Source organism: Mauremys mutica, chromosome 4 (assembly GCF_020497125.1).
Source record: "Mauremys mutica isolate MM-2020 ecotype Southern chromosome 4, ASM2049712v1, whole genome shotgun sequence".
NCBI lineage: Eukaryota > Metazoa > Chordata > Testudines > Geoemydidae > Mauremys > Mauremys mutica.
The window spans coordinates 25,148,245-25,175,763 of record NC_059075.1 but is presented as its reverse complement, the minus strand read 5'-3'; the positions used below and the strand labels follow the sequence as shown (position 1 = coordinate 25,175,763).

The 27,519-nt window shown below is 43.2% G+C and overlaps 1 protein-coding gene across 6 annotated transcripts in view; it reads right to left on the bottom strand.

The window, feature by feature from the left end:
* The window catches only part of BCL11B (BAF chromatin remodeling complex subunit BCL11B), a 101,196-nt gene extending 89,718 nt beyond the window's left edge, over positions 1–11,478 (bottom strand). For 2 of the 6 annotated variants that reach the window (XM_045017025.1, XM_045017029.1), the window contains exon 1: positions 11,381–11,478. In XM_045017025.1, coding sequence (XP_044872960.1) covers positions 11,381–11,438 — 58 coding nt within the window. In that variant the 5' untranslated portion in view covers positions 11,439–11,478. Of the gene's footprint in view, positions 1–10,370; positions 10,441–11,380 lie in introns of those variants that run through there. The other 4 variants (XM_045017026.1, XM_045017030.1, XM_045017027.1 and 1 more) reach the window with 3 other exon arrangements.
* Between the last annotated feature and the right edge of the window lie 16,041 nt (positions 11,479–27,519).

Below are 27,519 nucleotides of genomic sequence, written 5' to 3'. Positions count from 1 at the left end.
ATTGTTTATATTGAAGAAAGACTGCACCTTAATTACCAGTTGCATATACATAATTTTAGAGCCAAACGAAAAGGACTGTGAACAGGGTCTTTAAGAAATATGTGCACCATTTCTGGCTAGAATTCTTATTAAGTGGGAGCAGAGTGTCAAAATATTAAAACACACAGACAAACTAAAGAGAGATGGGACAAAGCCCTGCAAAAGACAAAATAAAAATGAGAACTGAATTGAACTAAGGAAAAGTGGTAGGGAGGGGGGGAAAATGCCTGTTACCAGGTTCATATAACATCACTGTTCAGCTTTCAGATTAAATACGTCTCTCAAATTACAAAGGTTTAACTCTGGTATATGCTACTGATAAATAAAAACATATATGGATCTCAACTTTATTATCTTTTTGATGTATAGGATTTTTTTCCCCTGCTGTTTCAGAAAACGTAGCAAAACTGCTTCATTTGATAAGGGTTCTGACTATGCCTAGGTGGAAAAGCTGAAGTATCTTTTAGTTGTTAGCTGCTAAAATTGTTCAGAATTCCTTCTTTTCAATTCTACAATTAATCTGAATATTAGTTACGTCCACATATGTCTGTTCATTTATACTCTCTCTCTTTTTCCAAGGATTCTGCACTGGTATTTTTTAAAATAACATCTGGTATTCTTTCGTATTTTGGCAGTCTTCACATTACAGAAAATCAGCTTTTCATTTTCTGGGTGCACTAAGCCCTCGTGATCGGTAGTAATTGGGTTCCAAAGTATTCAATGATTTTCACTCCACTGTATTTCCTATTTTAGTTTAACAAATCATCCAGAACAAGATCGGTCTGATAGCTATCAATCCAAAGCGATGTAAGATACACACACAGCTTTCTATGGGGCCTGGAAATGGTCATAAAATAATGTCAGGCAAAACACTGACTATATCTTCAAATGCATTTTATCCATATCAATTTGCATATTAATTTTTTACTCAGAAAAGAAAAAAAAAAGCTCCCTTTCAACAAAGATAAGCCACTAAAAACCTACATTCAAATAGCATTACAGGACAGACAAAAACTCACAAAGGTAAGGACGGAAAAGGCTAAACATCCAGCCTTAACTCATGTGCCAAGCTTGGATAACACCATAAGTTAAGTCCTCCACCACTTAAGATCCCTGCAGTTTCAACTGGGCAGTTTAGGTCAGACTCTGGACAAAAACTCTGACTTTGCTTGTGGATTTAAAATGAGAAGCTCCTTTGCATTATTTGAACTTCGCTTTCTGTGGTTTCATTTCTGTTGCTGGGCTGCTGGGTTTCACCATTACTTAGGTTTTTTTCTAATTATTATTTATTGAAAACAGAATGTCAAAAAGGAGGAAAAGCTGAACCACAAAAAAAAGAAAGGAACTAAAAAACACCGGCTGCCCTCACATGGAAAAGGGCAAAGTGAAAACTAGTTGCTTCCAGCCAGGCGGGTTAAGGTGTGCCCAGCCTCTCACCACACCCCGATGCATTCTCCAAGCAACCCGTCAGTAATCGCTCACATGGAATACTGCGATCCATGGAGCAGAGATGTGTCCGAAGTGGGAACCCTCTGAAACTGGTGTCATTCAATTGTTTCATGTGAATGTATTTAAACAATGTTCATTCACAGCACTGTATTTGTCAGACTCCTAGCGGCATCTCTAAGCACTGTTACTATCTCTCGCACCAATCTGCATTAAAAATAAAGTGCTTTTTCATCCAAGACTGTAACGGCTCTATCACAATACCATTGACACTACAATTCTTAGCCAGGTGGCACCATTACAGCATTTATGCACGTGTATATTGTCCAACACACAATATTAAAATTACTACACCTGCAATGGTTTCTGACTTTCAGATGCTTCAAGCTCATTCATAATACCAAGAGAGTTTCAGTTACTACACTCTGAGCCTGATCCAAAGGCTGTGGAACTCAATGGAAAGACTCCCACTGGGCTTCGGGTGAGGCCTATAATAGGGAGTGTTACATTTCTTTCTATATTTTAGTTGTATTTAAGTACTAAAAATACAAAAGCAATGAACTGCCCTCTTTCTTATTTTCCCTCCCTTATCTTACAGTATAAAACATAAGAAATGTTAATATATTTTATTTTGTTTAAAGAAGTGGGAGAGAAAACACTGATCGCAGAACAAGGTCCTGCATGTCAAATTTCTTCCCCATGAACCGTTTCTACAGCTGAGTAGCAAATCCATAAAAGCAGAGGTTGATGGAAACACTGCCACAGCCTTTACTATAGAGGAGCTAGCGGGTGCCCCAATTGCCATGGGTACTGTGAGATCGGTTACCATGTAAATCTTCCACAGTCCCAGATGAGCAGAGCTCAGATTAACCAGATCTGACTGCGACTTGTAATGATGAACTGATAAATCTTGCGGCATTTGCCAGCTGCACCCCACCTACAGGGAAATTCTACCTTCAAGGATATGGCGAACGCTCCCTCCTGCCTATGCCCCATGTACGTGGAGTTACCAGCTGCATGATCCATGTGACAGTCACTGCACTGAAACACAAGAAACTCTACAGTGCTTTGAAACCAAATCCCTACTTTTAATGTTTTACCCATCATCCTGGTAAAAAGGCACAAAGGAAAGACTGGGCCCTCAGGGAAGTGAATTTCAACCTGGGGTCCACACACTATGTCTAAGAGATCTGAGAAAGGTAGTCATAGCCATCAAACAGTGGTTTACCACCTGTGGACCACGGACCCCTGGGGGTCCACAGACTATGTCTAAGATTTCCAAAGGGATCCATACCTCCATTCGAAATTTTTCAGAAGTCCGCAAATGAAAAAAGGTTGAAAACCACTGCCTTAAGGTGTTACCCACAAACTAGACTTTAGAATGATGTCCCACTGACAACACCTGCATGTCACACTTATTGTAATATTGAATTATTGAAATAGCACAGACAACACACGCTGTGGCTAGGTTATCGGAAGCACCTAGTGTCATGATTTTACCTGCTTACAACTAATACTTTGGAAACCAAAGGCTTCATCTCCTCACCATCCAAAGTCTAGCAATAACCTGCATACAGATTCTTTTCATCTTCGCAGCTGTGAATTGCAGTTTAGATATTGTATTATGTCTAAATTGCACCAACATCACACTCAGCAGCACTGGCCAGTTTTAGCTGCCATCAATATTTAATTTTTCTGATCCACATGATTAAAAACCAATTCTTCGTAAAAAGAAAGCTGAGGATGGATTAGTAAAGAGAAAAACAACAGCAAAAGGGAATAAAGCTCTCGTATTTTTGTATTACTTTTAAGTGAACCTCATGCCTGTGAAAAGCACATGACGACAGCCCAAGAGATTCAGATTCTCCACTTATCCACAAAACAGCACAGGCAGCAGCTGTATGAGCCTCCCCAAGCTGCCCAGCCAATGTGCCTCAACCTTGACCTGTGAGGACAATCTCTGGGTGTAGAGGACAGTTTAGTCTCTTTGGCCCATTCAGTCTGCTAAGACAGTCACACAAGCAATTAGTTCCGACTGTGGTAGAGAGGGGCGTTTTTTGCTATGATGTGAACACCTGTCCACTAGGTACTGGACAGAGATCAGTGCTTCACACAGCCCACTGCACAGCCTTCAGATGTTAATGATTTTCGATCACTAGACAGCACAGGGACTAGTATGCGGGGAGGGGAGAGGGGAATAACCCATTTAGATCTAATGCATTAGCAAACAGAACACACAGCTGTGAGTTTCAGGGCTCTTCTGCAACACAGTACATCAAACACCTATTTCGGAAGTATCCTGAACCTCTCAGAGCACAGTTTAACCCTCAGTCCACACCTGAGACAGAACAAACCTCTCTGCCACTGCAGAAAATGCAATAAGGATTACAGTATAAGAACAATGCAAATGGAAATGAAATAGTAATAATGTAAATACCAAACAAAACAAAAGCCAGGCATATCCAAATGCGTACTTAAATCTTGGGCATTTCTCAGATGTAATTTAATCAGAAGTCACACACACAATGTTACAGAAAGGGGTGATGTGTGCTTTCCTAAATAAACTAGATGCTCTTGAAAAAAAAATAAAGATTTACTGCTATTGAGAGCCTAAAATGCATCAGTTCTTTTATAGACCACAAAAGCTGTAAATCTTCACAGATAAAACAGGGATTGTGATGATGTGATATAAAAGCATTCTTTGTTCCCAAGTGAATAGATTTGTTTTATTTAAAACTAAACACACATACAAAAAAAAGATACTGGATACACAAAAGAAAAGGGAAAAAAACTACTGAGGTACAATCTTTTAACTGTATTGGAAAAGAATCCCTGAATTACAGACGCTTAACAAAATATTTAAAAAGCATGATGGAAGTTAAGTATTTTGTTTCTCGTGTGGATTTAAACACACAGCTATATTGTTTTTTAAAAATTCAGTCTCCAAAGAGGTTGTGTTTTGAATGAAGCATAAATCACTGTTACTCGTATGCAACTTTCTCGAGCCATTTTTTCGACTTTCATTGAAGCATATTCATTATAACATTCAATGAATTTATGGCTTATGCCAGTGGCTTAGTGGAAGGGGTCATAAAAAAGTTAAGTAAACTAGTGATTTTTTTTTCTCCCCCTTAACTTCCCTTTTTATAATGTGCTGTCTAGTACGGAGTCTCTGGAAAGTACCCTGGGCACATAACAGCACACACACAAATTATCAGCTGCTTCAGACAAAAAAAATTGAATTTCTTCCATTGAGGCAACTACACAAAAGACTTGCATATGTCAAAAATACAGAACTCAGTCCCTGTGAATGCCATACCATTAATCAAATCCCCGATCTGGTGTCACTTTTGCCAGTAAAATGATGGTATTCTTCTAACCCCCTCCATTGGCGCGTGCCTGCGATGCGTGAAGTGCGTCCCTCTGCTTTAATTTGTTTTCGAATAGCCTGCTTTAGGCATTTTTTATATATTCCTTGGGGAAAGCTGCTGGTGCTTAGAGCTCTAGCGAGGGGATACGGTACAGGCTAGGCAACAGCTTTTTAGGGAGGAAAGCAGTGAGCAAATTTAACTGATGTTTAGAAGCTGTAACTTACTCTGAATACACAACTGCCTTTGAGGGTGCAAAGGAACAGTGCGCAGTGTGCAGCCTGCACAGACACATTTTATGAAAGTAAATAAACATGAAAGAGGAAGGTGCTGTGGTAGCAGCAGCTGAATGAATCATACATTTATCAATGCTTCACGCCGTTATTGATGTCTTTTTCCCCCCTCATTACAAAGATATATATAAATCTATCTGCATGTAACGGCGGTACACACTTTGCAAGGCGCTTTTCTGGCACCCGTAACTTTACTGTGCGTCATGATTCAGCCCCAAAAGGCAGCTTACTTTTCCTTTAGCCTTCTCTGAGGCTACCCGACTCTTAACCTTGAAAGACCAAATTCTACAAACAATTCTAACTCAATGTGTTGGGCGCGGAGAACCAAAGAGGACTGCTGCGCTGCGGAACAACCACCAAAAGAAGAAAATGTTCAGCGGAAGTGGAGAGCCATTTTGGTTGTAGTAAGTCTCTTCAGCGAGACTTTTTAAAACATGTTTCAATCTCAGGGGGTTTCTACCCAACTATAATGTATGTGGGGGGGGGGGTATTATGTCTCTTAGTCAAAATTTACAGCCACAATCAGCAAAGTTTGAGGTTTCTGCAGAAAAGGTTTTCCCATAGGTGGAGAATGCTAGCATCATCAGGGTTTGAGCCACTGTGCTTTTCATCCTCCAGGTCTGTCAAATGGGCTGGCTGCTGTCTATATGCTTCCAACTAGCTCAATTCAAACATTAAATGAAGTAGAGAAATCATCAGATAAATTGCTGGCCCTCTGTACTCAAGAGTGAAGGCTTTTTCTACAGTTGATGACAGCCCTGATCTTTTGTCTGACCTAATTTATTTCTCTTTCAGGTTAGAATAAAACACTCTTTCCTGTCACGGGATAACCTCCACCCACATATTGTGCCCTAAAATAAGAATAAGTCATTGCTATGTTAACAAAACTATAACTTGATGAATTTCGCGGACTTGGTGAGGTAAACATTATATCCTAACATCCAGTGATCAAAGCTTTCTATGTGTACGCCATTAAATTATATGTTTGGGCAAGAGAGTGTCCCACTAAAGTCTATCAACAATGCACATGCAAACTAAAACAGTGAACGGTAGAAGCCCTGTATATAGCCTATCGCTTGCTCCACAGAAAGTTTTACACATTGTATATGACTTGTGTTTATTTCTTTAGGGAAAGACGTATTTTTATTTACAGGAACTGCGGCCTGTATGTTAAAAGGACTCAAGGATCAAAAGCAATACAAGCTATCCAAAATTTGATACAATCGAGTGGGATTTCAAGCTTTCTGAAATGTAAGCTCAGACAATTATATGAATGTGCATGCGCATTTTTAGTGTACACAATCTTCTTCTCTATCTAATATTTGCTGTACGTTTATACATACGCTGGAAGCAGATAAATAGATGCACATTTTTTTAAAATGAATGCATACCTATGGCTATCATCAGCCTGGTCACTATCTGACAACAACAAACTGAGAATTTAAAAATTATATGTTGAGGATAAAAGACACTGTTAAAAACTAATTTTAATTAAAAACTTCTAACTGCTGGAGTCTGTTAATCAGTCATGATTTGTTTAAAACTAGATTTATCTAACTTGCAATCCCACTCATATAGTACCATATAGATCTTTGCATGAAAATCAATACTTCAACTTTACACTTAAAATATTTTGCAGCAACATAAACTGCCTCAGATACAGCTATTATTTCCCAAGCTATTGTATCCCACCCACCAGTACTACAGTACTGGATGATTCAAACCATAATCTACTATGATACAGGCTATGAGCTCCCCCTAGTTGTCAACACATGTCACTTAAAGCCAGAGGGCACAATTGAGACTTGCAATTCAACTAAAAGCCAAGCAAAGTTTATTTTGGAAAGTATTTTATATCAACAAACAATCCACAGCGCAAAGCAATCTAGATAGGAAATGTGAAAGGGAAATAAATGCCTTGTACAAAGCATTTTTAAACAAAAAGATTATGCTAAAAGCAAACTCAGTTCTGATAAAAACAACAGAATAGGTGTCAATGGAAGTCAGTCATTGATATCTATAATTTGTACTATTTTACCTAGCACACACTCATCTAAGTCATAATTATTGTCAAATATGCCACTAGACATCCCTTTGTTCAACATAGCAAGATACATTTTACACTAGACAAGGATTCAACAAACCATTACTATTAAACACAGCAACACAGGAAAATCTTAGACTTGTTTGCTAAATGTTTAAATAAGCTTGACAAAATATTCTCTGTATTTGTCTACCAACGAAACAACATGAAACGCTTTCTTATCCATCGTACAGCTATTTAAATCACTAAGCAAATCACGCAAAAACTAGGAAGCAATACAGATTCATAATACACAGCCACAACATGTTGGCTTTTTAAAATACGCTATTTTTTAAAGCCAGGAAGGCTATGAAAATGAGCTGTTTTTATCTCAAGAGTAAATTACAAATAAATTTAAATAAAATGCATCCCAGAGACTGACAAAGAACACATCTTTTGTATTGCCTTACTTAAAGCTGTCATGTAACATGTCTTTAAAAAACACATTATGCTTTTGTATGCACAGCTATGTGTGTTAAGAAAAATGCAGCCATCTCCAAAAATCATTTCCTAGCTAATTCTTTAGTAATATCTTACATTCTCCATGTGCGACACTAGGTGAAATTGTTTTCTTTGAAGGCAAAAAGCGCATTAATTGCAGCAAATCTAAATGCATTTTAAGTGGAGTTCTTTGCACTTAGAAGCAATTTGCAAAACTTTTATGTACTAGAAATTTTATTAGTTGTTTCTTTTGCTTAAATTACTTTGTACATATACGAACTGATAGGGTAAATTATTAATCTTCCTAGGGAACCTGTTGACCAGTTATGAAAGAAATCTCACTGGGGAACTCTAGTTCTCTATCTGGAATTTTATCATTTTACTGTGCTTTTTTCCTCCATATTTTCTACTGTTTTATTCATTTTGCTTATTTTGCCTTATTCTGCAAAACTGGTAGAAGCTGGCTTTTTACATGGATTCTCTTTCACATTTCCTTCAACTCCAAAATATAGTTCTGGTTTTAAAACACATTTCTCTAATTTAAAAAATTGTTAAATTGCAAAATAAGCCGTTTTAATCAAACCAAAATAATCTTTCTTGGTATGGAGCAGTTCTACAGCATATCATCATCTCTTCTGTATAAGACCTTTTTTCACTTTGTCTATAAATTTAACTATCTTAGGTACAAGTTTTTGTCTCCATCACCGGATAAAGGTCCAGACTTTTGTTTTAAATTTCTTTTCTCTTTTTTCCATTGCAAGTATATCTATTTCAACACTGTATGAGCAACCTAGAGTGAGGCAAATAGGCCACTCAATTTTGCAGATTATAAATAATAATTGTTCCAATTTGGGAATAAACAACTATTATATATATTGCAGCCTGCTTGCTTGTTTCACATTCACTATCTAAATGTTTCTTTGAACACCAAGGTGAAACCCAGTAAATATCAGTGGAACAGTGTCAGAAAACCTTTCTTTTTTTTCTTTTTTTTTTTTTTTTGCCTTGCACAGGACTCCTATCCACCCTGCAAAGCATTTCTCCTGACAGATGCCAAAAAGGCAGAGCTAAACATCAGATATATGCATCTCAGGAAACAATATCAAATTCATTCCGGGTTGTTGTTTTGGATATTAGTTTAGGCTTTTCCCCCCAGCTACTCCCCAAACTCTCCTTTTCATAGGACAGACACTGGCTCTTTAATAATGAATTAAAGCCTCCTGAAAACTGGTAGGACTACTCCTGTCTGGCAAAACACCCTTCTGAAAAGTCTGCAGCTTAGGCTCAGTGTATGTGTGCTAAAATGCCCGCATTTCCTGCTTTCCCACTCTCCCCCCACCCCACCCAATTGATACCTTTATTTTTTTCTGCCACTATTCAGTATGCATCCTGATTTCTCCGCCAGCTTCCTCAGGATGGAGAGAGAGATAAATACAAGAGGGGAGGGAGGGGAACTGCATGCAGCTTTGCCTTCCATTCCTTGCAGGCTCCCCTCCAAACCCATTGTGCCCGCTGCTTCTTGGAACCCTTATTAATGATTCCCTGTCTCATTATATCCTTTCAAATAAGGCGATATGAAAACAAGATGTCATTAAAGAGCGAACCTACCTGGCTCCCCTCCCTCCCAATATATATATATATATTTCTCCCTTTTAAACAAATTCAAACGTGCGCAACAAACCAGATTATCCACACAGTCCACGGCCCCTTTCAAAACCAAATATCTCCTTGCAAATGAGACAGAAAATAGGTAGTAGAAACTGCAATAGATGATGCAGATGTTTTTAAAAATCAACAATCACTCCCCACACACACAAAAAAGGAAAAGGAAAATGCAATTTCCAAACCAGATTTTTAAAAAAAAAATGCAAATAACAAAAGCGGGGGAGGAGAGTCGCCTTTTTTTAATGGGCATGCAAATCTGGTTGCAAAATAACAATGAATTAAAAACACCCCCACCCCAAAAAAGAGTCAAATATCAGATGCATCTTCATTTTGTTGCACCAAGTGCTGGTTGGGGGGAAAAATGGGGGTGAAAAAACGAAGTAACCGGATGAGCTAAAAAAAAATGAGAAATTGAAATTTCAGAAGGCAAACGCCACCCAAGAAATCTAATAAAAAAAAGTATTTCCAACAAATTCTTACAAACAAAATTTATCAGCTGTAACAAAGGAGAGATCGCAACCACCAAATGCTCCTGGCAGATGGCTTCTATTCTTGGTTTTCAGGGGAGGGGAGACTCTCGTATATATTTATTTATTTATTTATTTATTTAAATTTTTTAAAATATAACATAAATATTCGGATTTGCAGCGTTTGAGACTCAGCCCTTGGCTTGCTCCATGCGCAACACTCCTTTAAAAGCAAGTTCGGGACTTGTTTTGTTGTTGCTGTTTGCTTGTTATTTGGCTACAATTTTTTCCCCACATCAGATGGTGGGATTTCGGAGAGCCATGCAAGGGAAAAACCTGCCTGCAATCTTCATTGCACCTAGAAGAGGTTTGATTTTTACTGCACTAAAATTGTGCATGGCGAATTAGGGAAATAAACGCTAAAAACAGGGGTGGGAGGGGAGGGAACGTGCACAGAGAAGGTGCAATTGCAGCTGCTTCTGTAGCACGCGCGCACACACACACACACACACACACACAAAACTGCACTGTCCCCCGGATCTTCGTAGAGATTGTTACATCTTATTACCTTCTCTTTCTTTTACAATGGGAGCTTTTGCAAAGTGAAGCTCTCAGTCCTGCCCGGGCTTTGGGGGGGGGGGTCCCAGCGCGGATCTAAGGCTCCTGCCTAGTTGCTTTATTGTGCTTGTGATTATTAGTATTAGTATTATTTGCTGCAGCTGATGCCTTGTGGGGTAATTCTCCCCACCCCCACCCCCTTGCAAATTGGGTCCTGGCTCGCAGCGCAACACGCCGGTCCGCTCGCTGCCATGCCTGGGTCGGTGGCCGGTGGAGGGGCAGGAGCTCCCTCCCGTGCCTTGGCACCTGGGCAGGTCCTTCCGTAGGGGGCATGGGGAGGGCAGCCGCCTTCCCAGCTACCTGGAGCCTGACAAGCGTTCCGGGCTGCCGCTGCCGCTGCTCTCCCCCTCCGACCTCGCCTCCCCCAGCCCAAGGGCTGCCCGGATCTCACCCCCGGCCGGCGATCTTCCCCCACCCCCCTGCCCGCATGGTGCCGGGGACGGTCCCGGCTTCGCCTCCCTTCCTCCCGCAGCGCCCTGGCCGAGAGGGGCTCCCCGGCGGCAGCTCCCTCTCCGCGGGGTCCCCACACACACACACACACTCCCCTCCGCTGCCCGCCTTCCCCCCCGGCTCCCCTTCGCCGCATCTCCCCCGGCCGGCTGTCACCCCGCCGCGTGTGCTCGCCAACTTTCCCCGGCTCTTCCCTCTGCCGCCAGCACGCGGGCTTTGCAAACCAAAACACCGAGACCCCACCGCCGGCTCCTTCCCCGGCCCCTTCTCTGCCCCACGCCGCCTCCCTCCCTCCCTCCCGCGCCGCCACAGCCTGCAAATTCACTGCAAACTTTGGTTTTCTCCAGTCCCCCCTCCTCCCATCCTCACACACCCTCCCCCCTTTAATTCCTTCTCCTCTTCCCTCCCCCTCCGTCTCTAAAGTGACTTACTAGACTTGGCTTTTCCTGGACTTTTCCCCCCCTTTTGAGCCTTGATTTCTGATCGTTCTTGTTTCAAATTCAAACTTACGTGTGATAATCTCTCTTTGTGACAAGTGCTGCGGGTTTCCCTGCTTGCGACGGGACATTGCCCTGGCATTTACACTGGCATCGCCCGGAGAGCTGTACTGGGTTGGGGGGGATGTGGGGGGGGCGGATCTTCCTCCTCTTTTTTTTTTCGTTCACTCTTTCGTCTTCTTCTTTATTGATTTCTTCGTTTTAAAAAATAAAATAAAATGGAGACAAGAAAAACCCTCTTTTTTTGTTGTTCTGGTGCACTAGGTGGGATATCCCCCTGAATTAAAAAAACATCATCATCAGGAAAAGCTCTTTCTTTCTCTCTCTCACTGTCTTTTCTCCACTGCTTCTGTCACTTGGACTTCCAAATCTCTTCTTGAACTTGGGAGGATTTGCACCAACAGTGACACTTTTTCTCTCTCTCTCTCCAGAGTGCCTGGCAAATTGGCAAGTGCACTTCTTCCACCAGGAGGGTAAAAAAAATCAGGATTTTTTTTTTAAAGTACAGAATGGGGATTGCCCACACACACAAAAATGCCCCCAAAAATATTTTTTTCAGAAATTGACCCTTGCTGGGTTTTTTTAAAGGGGTAGCCAGAACCGTGTCTCCTCTTTCCCAGTTCAAGTGGCACTGCTTTGCCCTAGTGCTTTTGGATTGCCAATGCCTCTGCACCACTTTGCACTGCTCGCCCTCGCCTGGCACTGGGACTGGAAGGAAGGAAGCCCCCAGTGCAGCTGGGTTGGTGCTGGCTATTACTATTATATATTGCAATGTGAAGATGGCGGAGTCCTGGTTCTCTGGGAGCGCTCTGTCTCTCTATGGCTGGGGCTGCCTCTGTACAATGGGATAAAATTCAAGTTCAAGTGCGGACGTGACGTTTAATCTGCACTAGAGACAAAAAGACCCAGAGAGTAGGAGCACTGGGGGCGACTAGCGGTGGCTTTTTAACATTGTACCCTGCAAGAGAACAAGAAACACACACACACACACACACACACACACAAACTGAAGCACATGCATGGATCGGGAGCAGCTCCGGGCTTTGTGCATTGCCTCCTTCACCGGCACTCTGAGTGCCAGCGAAATAATAATGATCGATAATCACCATCGTGATAAATAATAATCATGCAAACTAAACTTCCCCCTCCCCTGTTCTAACTGTCCTGAGACCAGCTCCCGTGGGGCTGGGGAGGGGAGGCTCGAGCGGGTCGTTCACTCCGGCCGGGGACTCACTAGGGGAGTGACTTGGGGATCTCCCTGGAGCAAAGTGCCTCGACTGGACTTAAATCGTCCAAGGGGTTATGCCAGGCAGCGTGGCACCGCCGCCCGGGCTAAGAGAGGTCAGGATCGGAGTGGACAGCTCAGGGCGACGCAGACAGCGGGGCTGAGGCGGGGGTCCTGGCAGAGTGATCGCTCCGCTCTGTTATTAATGATGGCATAGGAGCTCCCTGGTCCGGGCTCGACTCTTGCTTCGTTGTGGTCCATTTCTAGGATCACTGGCGTAAAGGGCTGGGGATCAGACAGCACCCCAGGTACTCAGCTGCAGGCACATTCCCAGTGTATTTCAAACAGTTTTGCACTAACACAAATATCTGTGTGGGCTGGGGAGAGATTTTTCTTTCCCTGATCTGCGAGTGATGCTACAGGGACACACACCGGGAGACTCTTTTTGTCTCTCTCACACACGCTCACCGCTTCGACCTTAGGTGGTGGTGATGGTGGTTGTTCGTGTGAAAATTCCTGACCGGGAAGATCTTTGTGTGAGTTAGTGGCACTCACCCAAGACAGGGAGAATCCAGAGGCATTTAGATCACGGCGGAACAAGACACTGCATGTACTTTTCATTCGATTTCACAGGCAGGTAAATGCCCGGCTGAGTGCGCTTCTAACTTTAAGATTCTTGGAAACCAACTTTCCTTTCCCCGCCCTCTCCTTCTTCCCACCCCCCTGTTTTCCCCCCACCCCATCCCAGAAAAGCAAACTTCTTTGCGAAGTGCTTTTCAGCACTAGGTCTGGACAGAGCGAAGGAAGTGTGTGTAGGGGGGGACTTTGAAGCCAGATATGGGGGCTGCAGTGAAATCCAATAACAATCATCACCCTTCATCCTGAACACGCTGGGCAAGACATTCCGCGTTCGTGTCATTCGCTTTCTACGCTGAATGAATATTTCTTGTGTGTGAAGTCGCAGGGGAGCCTTAGGAGACCAAAATTCATCTCCGTGCCCTTAATCTGCTTTGAGCAGAATTTGGCTAACCAGCTACATTGGCCTCTTCCAGCAACTGTTGGGAAATCTGCCTCCCCCTACAGAGAGCGAGACCCTCTCAGATCTATGAGATCTACTTCGTCAGCCTCACTCTCTCCATAGACCCTAGTTCTGGCTGGGGATGTCACATGGGGAAAGCCAAGGAAATCCCACCACCAGTCCTGGGGATGGGTTTTGTTGGCGGGCACAGGGCCAGCCTTGCCAGGCCCTCTTCTCCCTGGCTCAGCCACCGTTCTCCCTGAACAGCAACTCTGGAAAAGCCAGTTCAGCTCCTAGCGCCTTGCCTAGATTCTTCCTGGCGTTTGTTTGTTTTGCTTAACAGGGTCCTACAAAGAAAATGAACAGTGTGGTGGTAACACAACTCGCAGCAGCTGGGCGGGAATTCAGAGATCCGCGGCTGCTTTAAACACACACCCCCCAACACACACGGAGCCCTGTCAAAAAGTTGTTCAAACAGTCGGGTGCGAAAAGGGTGGCACAGCAAGGGCCAGAGGTGGAGGAAGGTCCGAGGTAGCCTGAGGTTGGAGGGAGGGGAGGAAAAACGCCTTCAAAGGCACCTGGGCTGCGGGAGCAGCCATGTCCCCTCCCGTGCCTTTCAGGGGATCTGTTGCTGAACCATTCTTCCTGCAGCTCCACCCCCGTTTTACCTAAAGCTTGAAAAGCACCAGCCCCACCTGGTGTCAGCATGATGGATGCCACAGGGGTCGGTTGTAGCCTTTCCAGGAATGCAGCTGAAAGTCCAAAGAAAATACAAAAAAAGCAAAAAAAAAAGTTTAAAATATTTCTACCGACTCTCGCACATACACATACACACACACACACACACACACACACACATACTGCACTTCATGCATTTCTAGATACTTGAGTCATATTTCTACAGCCATTTCCTATAAGGGTTCGCTTTCATTCATTCCAAGAAGAGTTTTTCGTTCTTTCTTTCTTGGTCCCTCCATGCTCCCCACCCCCCATTTCCTTGCACTTTGCTTGGCGTGGCAAACAGGCTTTGTGTGTGTGACTCTCATACAAAACGTGTCTCGCGATTCTGGGGGGAAAGAGGGGGGCATTTGCAAACCCACTGGCTGCTCCTGGTTTAAAGGTGCAGCGCGAATGGCGTTACTGGCAGCCAGGGGTGTGGGGTGGGTGCAAAGTCCATCTCGCATTACTTTGGCCGGTTTCAGATCTTTGCAGGAAGCTGCACGTACCTGAAGCTAACCCTTATCAGGAAGTTCCTGGGCATCATTTGTTGATTCACCCCTGTCTTACAGTGGGCATTCAAACCAAAGATAAGGACACATAAATGATTGACCACGCTGCGTTCCCTTATTGCCTCTAATGGTTCAGCCTGGGGTGGATGCGGTCTTTCTCCCTTTGAAGTGAGATCAGGTCTAGTGTAAAAGCTGGCATCGCCTTACACACAGCTTATTTGAACCATTTTTTTTAAAATCCTGCCTTCTCTTCCTCCTCAAATATATCCCAATTGGGGGGGGGGGGGAGAGATTCCAAAGTGATTTTTCAGTCTCCTCTTTTCTCCCCTGTCTGGCACTTGTGATCATTAGCACTGAAAGCTGTTAATGTCTTGTCTCACAGCTCCCCCTTTAGTCTCTTTGCTCTCCCTGTCTCGCGTTCAAAGCCAGATCAATAGCAGGCTCTTTCTAACCTTGACCTATCCCTCGACCCCGCCTCCATCTGCAGCTGGCCCACCGCTTTGTTTTCCCACTCTGTCGATATCCAAGTCACAATCGGTGACAGCAGACAAACAAGAGGGGCTTGCTTCTCTCTGGGGGCTAGCTGAACTGCCCATTTCCCTCCCCCAGTTCCCCCTCTCCCAGGCGGCCGGGCACAATAGCGCTATGGTCAGAGGATTTCTGTCCCACTGATTATTTGACTGCTTTGTCCAAGTTCCTTTTCTCTTCTCTCTCTCTCCCCTTCGCACTGGTTTAACACGTAACAAAAACACACGCGCGAACGTTAAAGCTAGCAAAGGCAGCTTGGCACTTAACAAAAAGAAACACGAAAAATGATTTTTAAAAAGAAGCGCTGCCTGCGTACAGGCTTTGCAGATTTTAGTTTCTTTATTTTAAACGAGAAACAAAGCAAAACAAAAATCCTGCCCCGACGTGCTGATCATTCTGTTCGTACTGTAACGCGGATCATAATAAATCACTCTCACCCAGTAACATCTTCCTTAAGGGAAAACAAACCAATACAGTTTTAAATATTCGATTTTATTCTATATGCAACCAGGCATGGCGATTCAAGAGCTTTCGGCACTCAGACGTGGTTTAGCTCCTGAGTGTCTCTCCCCCCCCCCTTTTTTTTTTTAAAGCATGTGATGTCTTCTGCTGAAATTTGGAGTGGGTATAAATAACTGTAACTTCAATGTAAAAGAGGAACTCCCAATATTCTTGCAAGAGGACGAGATGAATCTGTCACTTGGAAGCATTTTAAATCCGTCTCCACGCTCTCCCTTTTGGCCAAACAACTTTTCAGCAGAATTACAATTTCTGCAACAGAGGCTGCCTGATGTGACTTTAGGTTTCTTCACATGCTTCACTCGAAAAGCTCGTGCTAAGTTAGAAGTAAATGTTTTGTTTTTACAGAGATCTGGGCAGAGTGGGCGAGAAATCAACCTTAGCTTAAATAAGTCGTCTCGTTCCTGTTCCCTTTGAATCTTTAAGTGGTGGTGTTTGTGAAAAGGAGTGTAAACGCAGGGCATTGGTCCGCTCGGCTTTTAGCCGCTCTGCCTTGTGAGGGGATATAGAAACGCAGGATCTAACTAGATCACATTTACATACATATTAATAAAGCTCCCGTGGTGGCAGTTCTGCCTTCACATATTGTACAAGTATCTCTATGAGCTCTCATTTCAGATCCATTACAGAAAAGGATAAAAAGAGGTCTTTGGGGCTTCCTTGTATATTTGTCTGCAATGATTTTACATCATTTCTGAAAATTATATAGTTGTAGCACTAAATTTGTGGATGATATAATAACTCAAACTGTGTATTTTTTTTGTAGCAAATCACTTTGTAGCAGTAAACGGGACTGCAAAACATCAATCAGAGGAACAGTTTGGTGGGTCTCTTTCATTTGTAGCTTTGATAGCCATTAATATGAGACAGAGAGAGAGCATCGCTAAGTCACCTTATTTTCTTTGTCATGAGTGAGGTAGGATGAGCCTTAAGTGAGAACACTGGCGTATTTCAGGCTGTCAGTCAAATGAAAGCTGAGGGGGAGAACGCGTTATCTGCTACCACTCCCCAGACCTCTTGACAGAGCCACAAGGGGATGCAAAGTTCTCTTTTTCTTTAGACTTGGGCTTGTTCCACTTTTTGTCTGTCACTTGCTGACGTCTTCGGGATCGGATTTGGGAAGTAACATCCCGGCACCATTGACATCCCCAATGTTTATCCCCAGTGCTCTGCTCCTTGGGAATCTTCTGCCTTTCCAGCTGAGTTCTGTGCCTCCATCCTCGTTGCAAACATTCACCGAGTGACAGCTGAAATGTGGGGGCCTGATCCTGCACCCCTCCCGCATCAAGGCGGCGTGGAGGGGGAGCCACACAACCCCAAACAAACCTCCAGCGAAGAAAACCCCACCCATCTAAGTCTGGAGCAGAGGGGAGCGTTGTGTTAAGTCAGGGATGCAGGATCGGGCCCTCCGCGTCTGTGGGAGACAGGTCCCTGCAGACACGAGGGCAGCCTGTTTGTATCTTGGACCCAAGCACTAAATGGTCGATGCTGCCCCCCGTGAGGGCAGTGGCAAAACTTCCACTGACTTCAAAGGGGGTAGGATATTTGTGACCGGAGCGCCTCTCTTGCTAACCAGAAGGCAGCTCCTTTTCTGTCTCTCCTGCTTAGGGTTTTTGTTTGTGTGTTTGTTTGTTTCTGTACCACTTTCCAGGCAAAAGCAAGACAATGGGATGAACTACAGGGAGTGTGTGTGTGTGTGTGTGCGCGCGTGGGGGCACTTTATTAACCCCCTCCCTCCAGTGAAAGGGACTCAGTGCATTAATCACGAGAAGATGCCACTTGGTTTCTTTCATGGCATGAAATGAACACCCTGGTTTCCGAATTTAATTGAAACCCAGGGAACGAGGGGGACCGTTGTTGTTGGGAGGGGCGGGGGGGGCTTTATCCTCAGGGCTGGCGTGCTCGCTCTTGCTAATGAATGCAAGGCAGGGATTGCTGCTTGTGTCTTTGCAAAACGCTGCGTATTAAGTGCCACTGCTCCATGGAATAGACCGAGGACAGATACGCTGTGAGGTCCCGCAGCTGGCACAACTGTGCGAAAAGTTGGGACGCTATTAGAGACGGGCTGGTATCTTCCTGGTGAGAGCCCGTTTAAAAAAGTTGTCCCGTGATGTAACTATATCGAACATTATCTCGGTTTGGAGACTCACTCGGGACTCAATTTGCATGAGGGGGGGGGGAGAGAATTCCTCAATCCAGCACTGACAAATCCTGAAATTTGGGAAACAGAGCGATGCTCCTGTCGTCCTCTGCTTTCTAATGCTGGTTTCAATCAGCTTCCCTCAGCCATGATTTCACGGGGATTTAAACTCCTTGGAATTGTTTGAAATAACAAAGGCCTCTAGGATATCGATGTGGAAATAAAATCTTCCACTTAAACTTATGACAGAAAACATTTCAGCCTGTCTCTCAAGGATCATGAAAATATGAATCTGGACATCACAAAAGAAAGACATCTCGTTTGTCTTTCTCCTATTCTCTAAAATCTCTCTGCTTTGTGGTCTTTAAATAGGGCAGATTTATGGTAATTCTTTTATCTTTTTTTTTTTTGAAAGTTGGACAACTGAACTCAAACTGGCAAATTCATCAGCCTCTAGATTCATATAAACATCTGCAGCTTCATTATTCCTATCAACAATTAGGGGACTTAAAAGTGAGGATGTCTGGCCTGGGAGTGATTGTATATTGCACCCAAACTGCACATTCTTGTTGGTAAGGAGTGGAGCGATGTATGAATCAATGCGTTTAACATTTTAACATAGAGTTTGTGTTTCTTAATTGAAACTGATCAAATAATAGTACTTCCTTTTACAACCAAAAAGCAGGCATTTTTCATGCTACTAGGAAGTGGTAGTATTTTAGGGAAATAAGGAGCAGTGTCTGGGATTGGCTGTCAGCATTTTTTTCATGTGGTGCTGGATTCTGATCTCCCTTTACTGCAGTTTTCCACCCGGGTAACTCCATTGACTTACCAGAGTCCCTGCTGATTTCTGGATCAGGTCTATGGCTTTTCTGGTTCCAGTTTTACAATGTCCCCAAACACATTGCTTTTGCCTCCTGCTTGTGGTCTGCAGGTCAATGCCAAAATGATAGATCCCATGTTCCCCTCACCTCAGCTGACACTTTGAAATGTAATTTAGGATAATTAGGCAACCTCAGTGCCTGATGGACCTGAGGTTTGATAATACCATGGTAAAAGGCCACAGTGATGCAAAGCTTTTACAGAACAGCAACTGAAGTCTTTTTTGAGCCAACTGTTCCACCTGGACCACACAACAAATTATTGTTTTCAATTACCACCTGTGTACTCCTTCCCATGCATCGTATTGATGTAAAATTACAACAACACTAGTATAAATAAGTTATGCTGTGGTAGTAAAATGGAAGAAATTTTGTTGTAGCAATTATGTTCAGCAAGATGACAAAATAAATTTCCAGTGCTGTGCTTGCAGTAACCTGGGGAATTTAAACCTCATAATTTCCATTCATTTCAGATAATTTGGAGTAATTTCTATATGTAATAACTCTGTAATGAAAAACACAGCGGTACTGAAGTGATTTCAACTCTGTTTTTTTTTTCCTATGGTATACATGGCACAAAATAAATAATAAAAATAATATTTCCTTTTGTATGTGTTGAGTAATTCTCTCAGCAAAATCATAAACTAATACCAGGACTAAATCTCTGTCCATGAAATGAAAAATAAATTGAGTTAAAGAAAGTGAAAAAAGTATGAAAGGCCTTGGATGTTTTATTGTGACTTTATTAAATTGTATCGTCTCTATGCTCTATTGTATCCCCCAGGGTTACTGTTCCAGGGAAGGGCATACAGATAGATGGGTATGTGTCCCTAGATCAAAAGAAGAGATGGTTGGAGCAAATATTTCTGAACATATTTAATTCAACACTTTAGTTTGTAAAAATAGAAACTGGAAATTAAAAGCGAGAGGTTCAAGCATGTACAGGACAAAATAAATTGTTGTTGTTTGAGGACATTGATTTGCATTAGTGTGTTGAATGGTAAATTACTTGGAAGACTGTAAACATGTGCATTCTCTGAATAAGTTCCAACACAAAGGATTCACCTTTAATTAAAGACAAGAGAGACATTATTGAAGAGCGGGGTCTGTGTCCTACCTACAGTCATGACACAAAGCAATTATTACATAGTTAATATGAAACCATATGTGTTACTTTGTGGCAAGTACATAGTAATTCCACTGAAAATAACAGTAATAAGACATAATATTATTATTGTGTACTTATATATCACTCTCCTCTCCAAGTGTTTTACAAGTGTGGTTATGGATTGAAATACTTGCTTTACAGGTGAGAAAAATGAGGCATAAAGAGAGTAAGTAACCTGGGCACGGTCACATAGCTAGTCTTTGGCAGAACTGTGATTATTTAGGACAGCACTTATTTAGCACTGTGATTATTTAGGCCAAGTCCTGTACGCTAATCCAGTGGCTCTCAACCTTTCCAGACTACTGTGCCCCTCCAGGAGTCTATTTCCCTGGGGTACCCCCAAGTTTCACCTCACTTAAAAACTACTTGCTTACAAAATCAGACATAAAAATAAAGAAGTGTCACAGCACATTCATATTGAAAAACTGCTTACTGTCTTATTTTTACCATATAATGATAAGATAACTCAATTGGAATATAAATATTGTACTCTCATTTCATTGTATAATATATAGAGTGGTATAAAGAAGTCATCATATGTATGAAATTTTAGTTTGTTTATGTAGCCTGTTGTAAAACTAGGCAAATATCTAGATGAGTTGATGTACCCCTTGAAAGACCTCTGAATACCCTCATGGGTATATGTACCCCTGGTTGAGAACCACTGCTTTAATCAATAATCCTATTTCTCAGTGGCATCATGATGAGCCTTCCTTTTAAACAATGGCAGTTGAATTGCTGTTTTATTGCCTGATATTATGCAATTAATTTTTATCTCCACTATCATTATATCTCCTATTATGAACAATACAGTCAGGATCTATGAATGGGCAAGCTGGTTGACAAGCAATAAGAGCTGGCTTAAACCTCAACTCTGCCCTGACGGACGTGAATGAGAACATTCTCAATGATACAAGCTGATTCAGGTACGTTCTCCCAAGCTACACACATACCCTGCACCCAAGGTCTGTTCTTTCTTCAGCTTATTCTGTTTTTGCTGGTGCCCATTGTGAGGTCTCATCTGGTCTGGAAGGCTCTGCTTGGCCAATTGCTGTCTTTACATCTGCCTCCATTGCCATTACTACAGGTCAGGGCACTACCGCTTATGTCGATGTAAAAGACACCTCCCTGAGTGACGGAAGTTACAGTGGCCTAAGGGCTGGCCACACAAGTGATATGTCGTCAGGAGACACTCCCGCCAACATACCTTCCGCCTCTTGAGGAGGTGGAGTAATTATGCCAATGGGATAGCACTCTCCTGTCAGCATAGCGCATCTCACCAGACGTGCTTACAGTGACACAGCTGCATCAGTGCAGCTGTTCTGATGTAGTGCTGTAGTGTAGACTTGCCCTGATAGAAATCCTTGGGTCTGAGGATGCCCTGAAGCATGCAGTGCTGCATCCAGCCTCCTGGACTACTGAAACATTTTGCGAGGACCTTCCAGTGGCCTTGAGGGAATATCAGGAAACTAGAGGAATCAGAGGGACAGATCAGACTTGGTTGGGAGAGACAGAAAGAATGAAAAGGGGAGCGGGGGTGCTGAGACTGACAATGTGGACATTTAAGTCCAAGCCAGTGGGGTTAGACAGGAAACCAACCACAGTTAGGGGAAAGAGAAAGGAAACAGGTGTGGGGCTCAGTGGGGTAGCAATTGTGTGAAGGAAAAGAGCAGTATAAAGAAGTATCTGAGGCCTTGTCTTCACTGCTAAAATAATGTGTATTTTTTACCTCAGGGTAGCTAACACATGTGAGCCATCCTGAGGTAAAAACACAGTGAAGACCAGGCACTGTAGTTTTACCATGAGGTAAATTCACCAAGGTCAACACCTGGAGGGGATAGAGGTCTGCTTATCTCATAGTAAAACTAAAATGCCTGTCTTCACTGAATTTTTATATCAGGATAGCTCATGTGTGTTAGTTACCCCCATAGTAAAAATGTAGCTTTTTAGCAGTGCAGATAAGGCCTAAAAGTGTTGGCACGAAGAACGTGATGTGTGAGATGGAGAGTCAGACAACTGCAGAAACTTTGGATACATGCATGCATTTGGACTGGCTTGTTGAAGATGGGTGAACCTCAATATTCAGATATCTTAGGGACTTACCCCCGTTACCATGGTATCTGATCACCTCACCATCTTTTAATGATTTATCCTCACAACACCCCAGTGAAGTAGGGAAGGGCTATTATCCCCATTCTACAGCTGAGGAAATGAAGCACAAAGAGACTAAATAACATGTGCTAGGTCATACAGGGTATTTGTTGTGGAGCAGAGATTTGAACCCCAGTCTCCTAAGTCTCTGATTTTCAAGATATATGGGTTCAAGTTCCCTACTCTTCAGTAGATATGGAGGAATATTTGAATCTGGAAACATTTATGGCAGGAAACATAAGGTAGGCAGGGGGTCAGCCACAGTGCAATAGCACACAGCAGTTGGTTTTGAAAATAAAATTCCCATCACCAGCCCCCATACAAAATAAATGGAAATGAAAACCAAGTTCTAAAGTTAAAGGTAGGTCGGGGTCAACAGCAGCATGTAATGAATGGCAGGGAGCTGAAAAATTCAGATCCATTCATCAAAAGCAGCCTTTAAAAGCATACACCCAAAATGAACTTTTGGTCCAAGTTTAAGGGCTGCTTTTGAATGGTAGGTAGATTTTGTGTGATGCTATTGCAGCTACTGAGACCAGGAAACCTCTGCTACAGGTGATGGCCGTTGCAGCAAGTGCCAGGGTTAGGTTTTCAAATCTTTTTTTTAAAACAATCCAATTTTTTTTTAAACTGACCCCAATCTCAACTCCCCCAAAATACAAAATCCATTCCCCAAATGGCAGGAAACCAAAGAGTTTTTTTAGTATAAATCACCCTAAGATTGGATCCACAGTTTCCAAATATAATTTTTAAATGTGTATATTAATAACCCTAGGCAAATGAACAATTATCCCACAAACTACCCTCCCAAACCAATGAGTGTCTCTCTCGGCAATACCCATAAATGTTTCTCTTCTCCTCACAAATGGAAACATCCGCCTGGTGTCTGCTGCCATTTGGAGCCCAACTCTGCAAACACTACGTCTTCAGTGCAAAAAAGTGCATCTTGATGTAAAATCCCAGTGAAGACAGGCACCATAGTTTTTACCTCAGTGTAGCTACAGATGAGCTCAATGCTATACCCCCAACCTGGGGTTTACTTCAACTAGCTACACTGAAGTAAAATCTACAGTGCCCTTTGTCTCCATTAGCTTGAGTGAGCTGCCATGATATAAAAACAATCCCTTCTGAGGTGAAGACAAAAGCATGAGTAACTTTACATACATGGGTAGTCACACTGTGGGATCCCTTGGGCATGAAATCACTCATATGTTGGGAGAATCGTGGCCTTTAATGTAAACTCCTCAGGGCAAGGACCATGTTTTCCTTTAGGTACAGTGCTGAGCATGCTGTCAATTCTTACCCTATATATGAATTCACAACGTAACAACACAATAATGCTAACAACATTCCTCCACCCCACCCCCACCAATTAAGTGCATAATGAACGTGCGTGAGAGACGAAAGCAGCAGTGGAGGCCTGGCGTGACACATTAAACTGTATCTCCCGTCTGCCTCCTCCTCCACCTCTTTCTTTTCCTCCCCCTCGCCATGTGGCATCCTACTCTCCTGCTGCTCTCCTGCTACGCCTCTGCATCCCCTCTGATGAGGCACAGTACTGTAGCAGCAGGAGCAGTAGGAGCAGCATTAGAGCCTGCCAGTCCCTGCCTAATAATCCCCCCATGATGCAGTCCTTTCAGGTCAAGACCAAGGAGAACTCTTTCTTCTCCCACTGCTGTGGTGCTGATTGTCACACAGCTAACGGGAGAGGTGATGGCACTGAGTCTGCAGCCTTTTTTGTAACTGGTGGAGGAGATGGACACAGGCTTTAGGCAGCTGATGTATGTTCCACACCAGAGATATATTATCCCCTCGAGCTCCACCTACTCTGGAAAAGTGCTGCTGCTGCCAATCCTTTCATTTATCCGGCAGTCTGGAAGGCAATGTTTCAAAACTTCTCAAGGATGTGCTTATGGTAGGACTTGGAGGTATCAGTCACTCCACCACTGGTAGCTAGACAGAGCTCCATGCACACTTTCAGAGCTCACTGGAGTACTTAACTATTCTGCAGCTGCTACCAGCCCATTCCTACCCTTCTTCCACTTCTCCAGCAGCTTTCTCAGTTCTCCAGCCAATGCCACCACCAATATCATTACACCAGCTCGACATATGGTGACATGCCTAAACCTTATCCAGCCAGCGAGAAATCCCCCAGTGAGGTTAACAGGCTAGTAGTCAATAATGATGCTATGGCAGCATCTGTTGCTTTGCTCATACCCTCATTTTCATGGTCACCAGGTTTTATACCTGGATTCAGCCACCCGCTGGCTGTGGGGTGATGTAACTTCTCTGTCCTGTTATGAAGGAGGAACTGCAGCACCAGTGCACCAAGAGGTGGGAATCCCTGTGGACCTCAAATAACAAAATTCAAGGCCAGCAGCAGCAACAGCATGTATAACAATAGTAGCAGCTCCAACACACCGAGAGACTTCAGAACTCGAAGCCTAGGTAGAGTATGTCCCTGCTGTTTGTCACTGTGGTGACTGATGTACTGAGGTGACTGACTTTTTTAAGGGTGAAAAAATTGTGTCTCTCTGGACTGAAACAATAATAACTCTGGACCTTGGGGAATAAAAGTTCAAAGACAGCAGTATCATCCCTTACAAAAGCATCTGCTGCACACTAGCTTTCCACAGACCAGGCACAAATGCACCACTCCCATATGATAGCCACTAGCTCTCAAAAGTACACATCAGCACTTTCAATGAGACTGTAAGCCATGCCCTTGGGCTAGCCACTGTTTCAGTGATGCCAACTCGCAGGATTATATTGAAAGTCTTGTGATAATTTGGTAGTTTTCTGAAAGCTCCAGCTCCCAGATTCATGTGATTCCATGTTACTCTCAGTTTTAATTAAAAGAAAGGTAAGTTTTTAGCAGAAAAAAAGCTTGAAAAAGTGACCCACATGCATCCTTAAGGCTCAGCAACCAGAAGGCAAAGAAAAAGAATCCAACTTTTATTATTTTAAAAAATCTCAAGATTTTTAAACCAATACCATGATTTTGGACAGCCAAACTCATGATTTTTGAGTGCTCACAGTTGCCAGTTTGCTTGCTTGACATGCTTCAGCTTGTCATTTAGCATAATAACACTGTGAAAATGAGCCACCAGCCATTGTCACAGCAGGCAGCCGAGCTTAGGGCTTTGGCGGACAAAGAGCAGCCACCATCCCATTGCAGGCTGAGTCATGCCTGGCAATGTGCAGGTGCACAATGAGGAAGGGAGGGCACAAAAAGCCTCCTCTGCAGAAGCCAGGCACAACAGCAGTCCCTGAGTGCAAGGACTGCTCCAAGCTAGTGCCAGCATCCCTGGAGGGCTGGGTATAATGAAGGTGTGACACGTAGGAGTGCTGGCAGAAGGCTAACATTTTACTTCCTGACCCCAATCACATGATACTGGTCAGGGTTACGGAAGGTAGGTATAGGGATTAGATATGGCACAGCCTATCCCTTCCTCTCTTCACTAGCTGTGATAGCTGGCACTGCACACCACAGAGTACATGCTTCGTCCATGGCAGTATTTATGTCCACCCACTGATGGACTGGAATGCTCTCCTGTGACTCTGAGGGAAACGACTAAGATTTAACCCCACACTGGCACGGGCATGTTCCCACATGCATAGGATCTTGATTTTTTCCTGATTAATATTGGGAAACATTTAGGTGCCTTGAGGAGACTAATTTTGTAGCTCTCTGGGACACTGAGCGCTTCAGACTTCATGTTCCTAGAGCTGATTGAATTCGAATCTTTCAGTTTTCTGAGATTGGCCCATTGCCCTCAAACATTACAAATTACTAGATTTCCAAGCCAGCAGGGATAGTTATGATTTGACAACCTACATAACAAAGCCAAAGAACCTCACCCAGTAATTTCTGCATCAAGCCCATAACTTCTGCTTGAACTCTAGCATATCTTTTAGGAAAATATCCAGTCTTGACTGAGGCCCAGCTCCTGAAAGTATTCAGGCAGCTCACCACTGTCCCACTGCCCATTGGAAATCAATGGGAATTAGATGCCTAAATACCTTTGAGGATCTAGGCCTTAAAGGGTATGTCTACACAGCATCTAGGAGCAAGGCTCCTAGCCCGGGTCCCCAGACTTGTGTCAGCAGGGCTTGTACTAGTCTTCTAAAAATAGCTGTCTAGATGTTGTTGCTCAGACTCTGAAGCCTGGGGAGAGTGGGGACTTCAGAGCCTGAGCTACAGCTCGAGCCACAACATCAAAACACCCTCTCCACTGCTATTTTTGGCATGCTAGCCCAAGTCCTACTAGCAGACGTGTGTGGCCCCCGGGCTGGTGGCTCACTCTCAGATGCTGTTCAGACATACCCAAAGACTGTAGGTGATGGAGAATCCACCACTTTATTGGGTAAGTTGTTCCAGTAGGTAGTTACCCTCATTGTTAAAAATTTACACCTTATTTCTAGTCTGAATTTGTCTAGCTTCAGCCTCCAGCAATTGGATCTCATAATGCCTGTTCTGCTAGATTAAAGAGCTGTCTACTGTTAGAAAAACTCTTCCCCATTTTGGTACTTTTAGATCGTGAACAAAACACCTCTTAACCTTCTCTTTGATAAGCTAATTGAGACTCTTCATCCAAAGCAGGTTTTCCAGACTTCAGATCATTCTTGTAGCTCTTTTCTGAACCCTTTCCAACACTTATGTACGTTTTAAACTGCTCAAGTTCTGAGGATAAATCAGAGTGATACACATACTCAAAAAAGGTTGAACCAAGGCAGCCCTCTAGAAATCAGTCAATCAGTTATAGCTATGTTAAGCAGCCGTCCAGGAGGGTTAGTTTTATTTATATATATTATTAAAGGTGGAACAGGAGAAGGACTTTCAAATGACTTGGAACCACCAAGTTGTGCTATAACTAATCTGCACAACCACATGATTTTATTGCTGTTGCCCTTGTCTCTGCTCTCCCTTCTCTCCTTTTGGAGCACTCACTTTTTGCACCTTGCTTCAAATTAGATTGTTTGCTCTTTGGGGCAGGGACTCTGGACCCGATTTTTAAATGCATTTAGGTCCCCAAAGATGCAGATTGGTGCCTAGGAGGATTTTCAAAAGCATCTAGGTACCAAACTCCTATTGAAATCAGCAGGAGTTGAGCATCTAAGTGCTTTTGAAAAGCCCAGTGGCAGGCTATCTCCATCTTTATGGTCTTAAATACCTTTGAAAATCTGACCCAAGTAGCTAAGTGGCTAGCGCACTGGACCGGGACTCAAGAGAACTGGGTTCCAGTGCTTTGTGACCTTGGGCAAGTCACTGCACTGTTCCATGCCTCAGTTT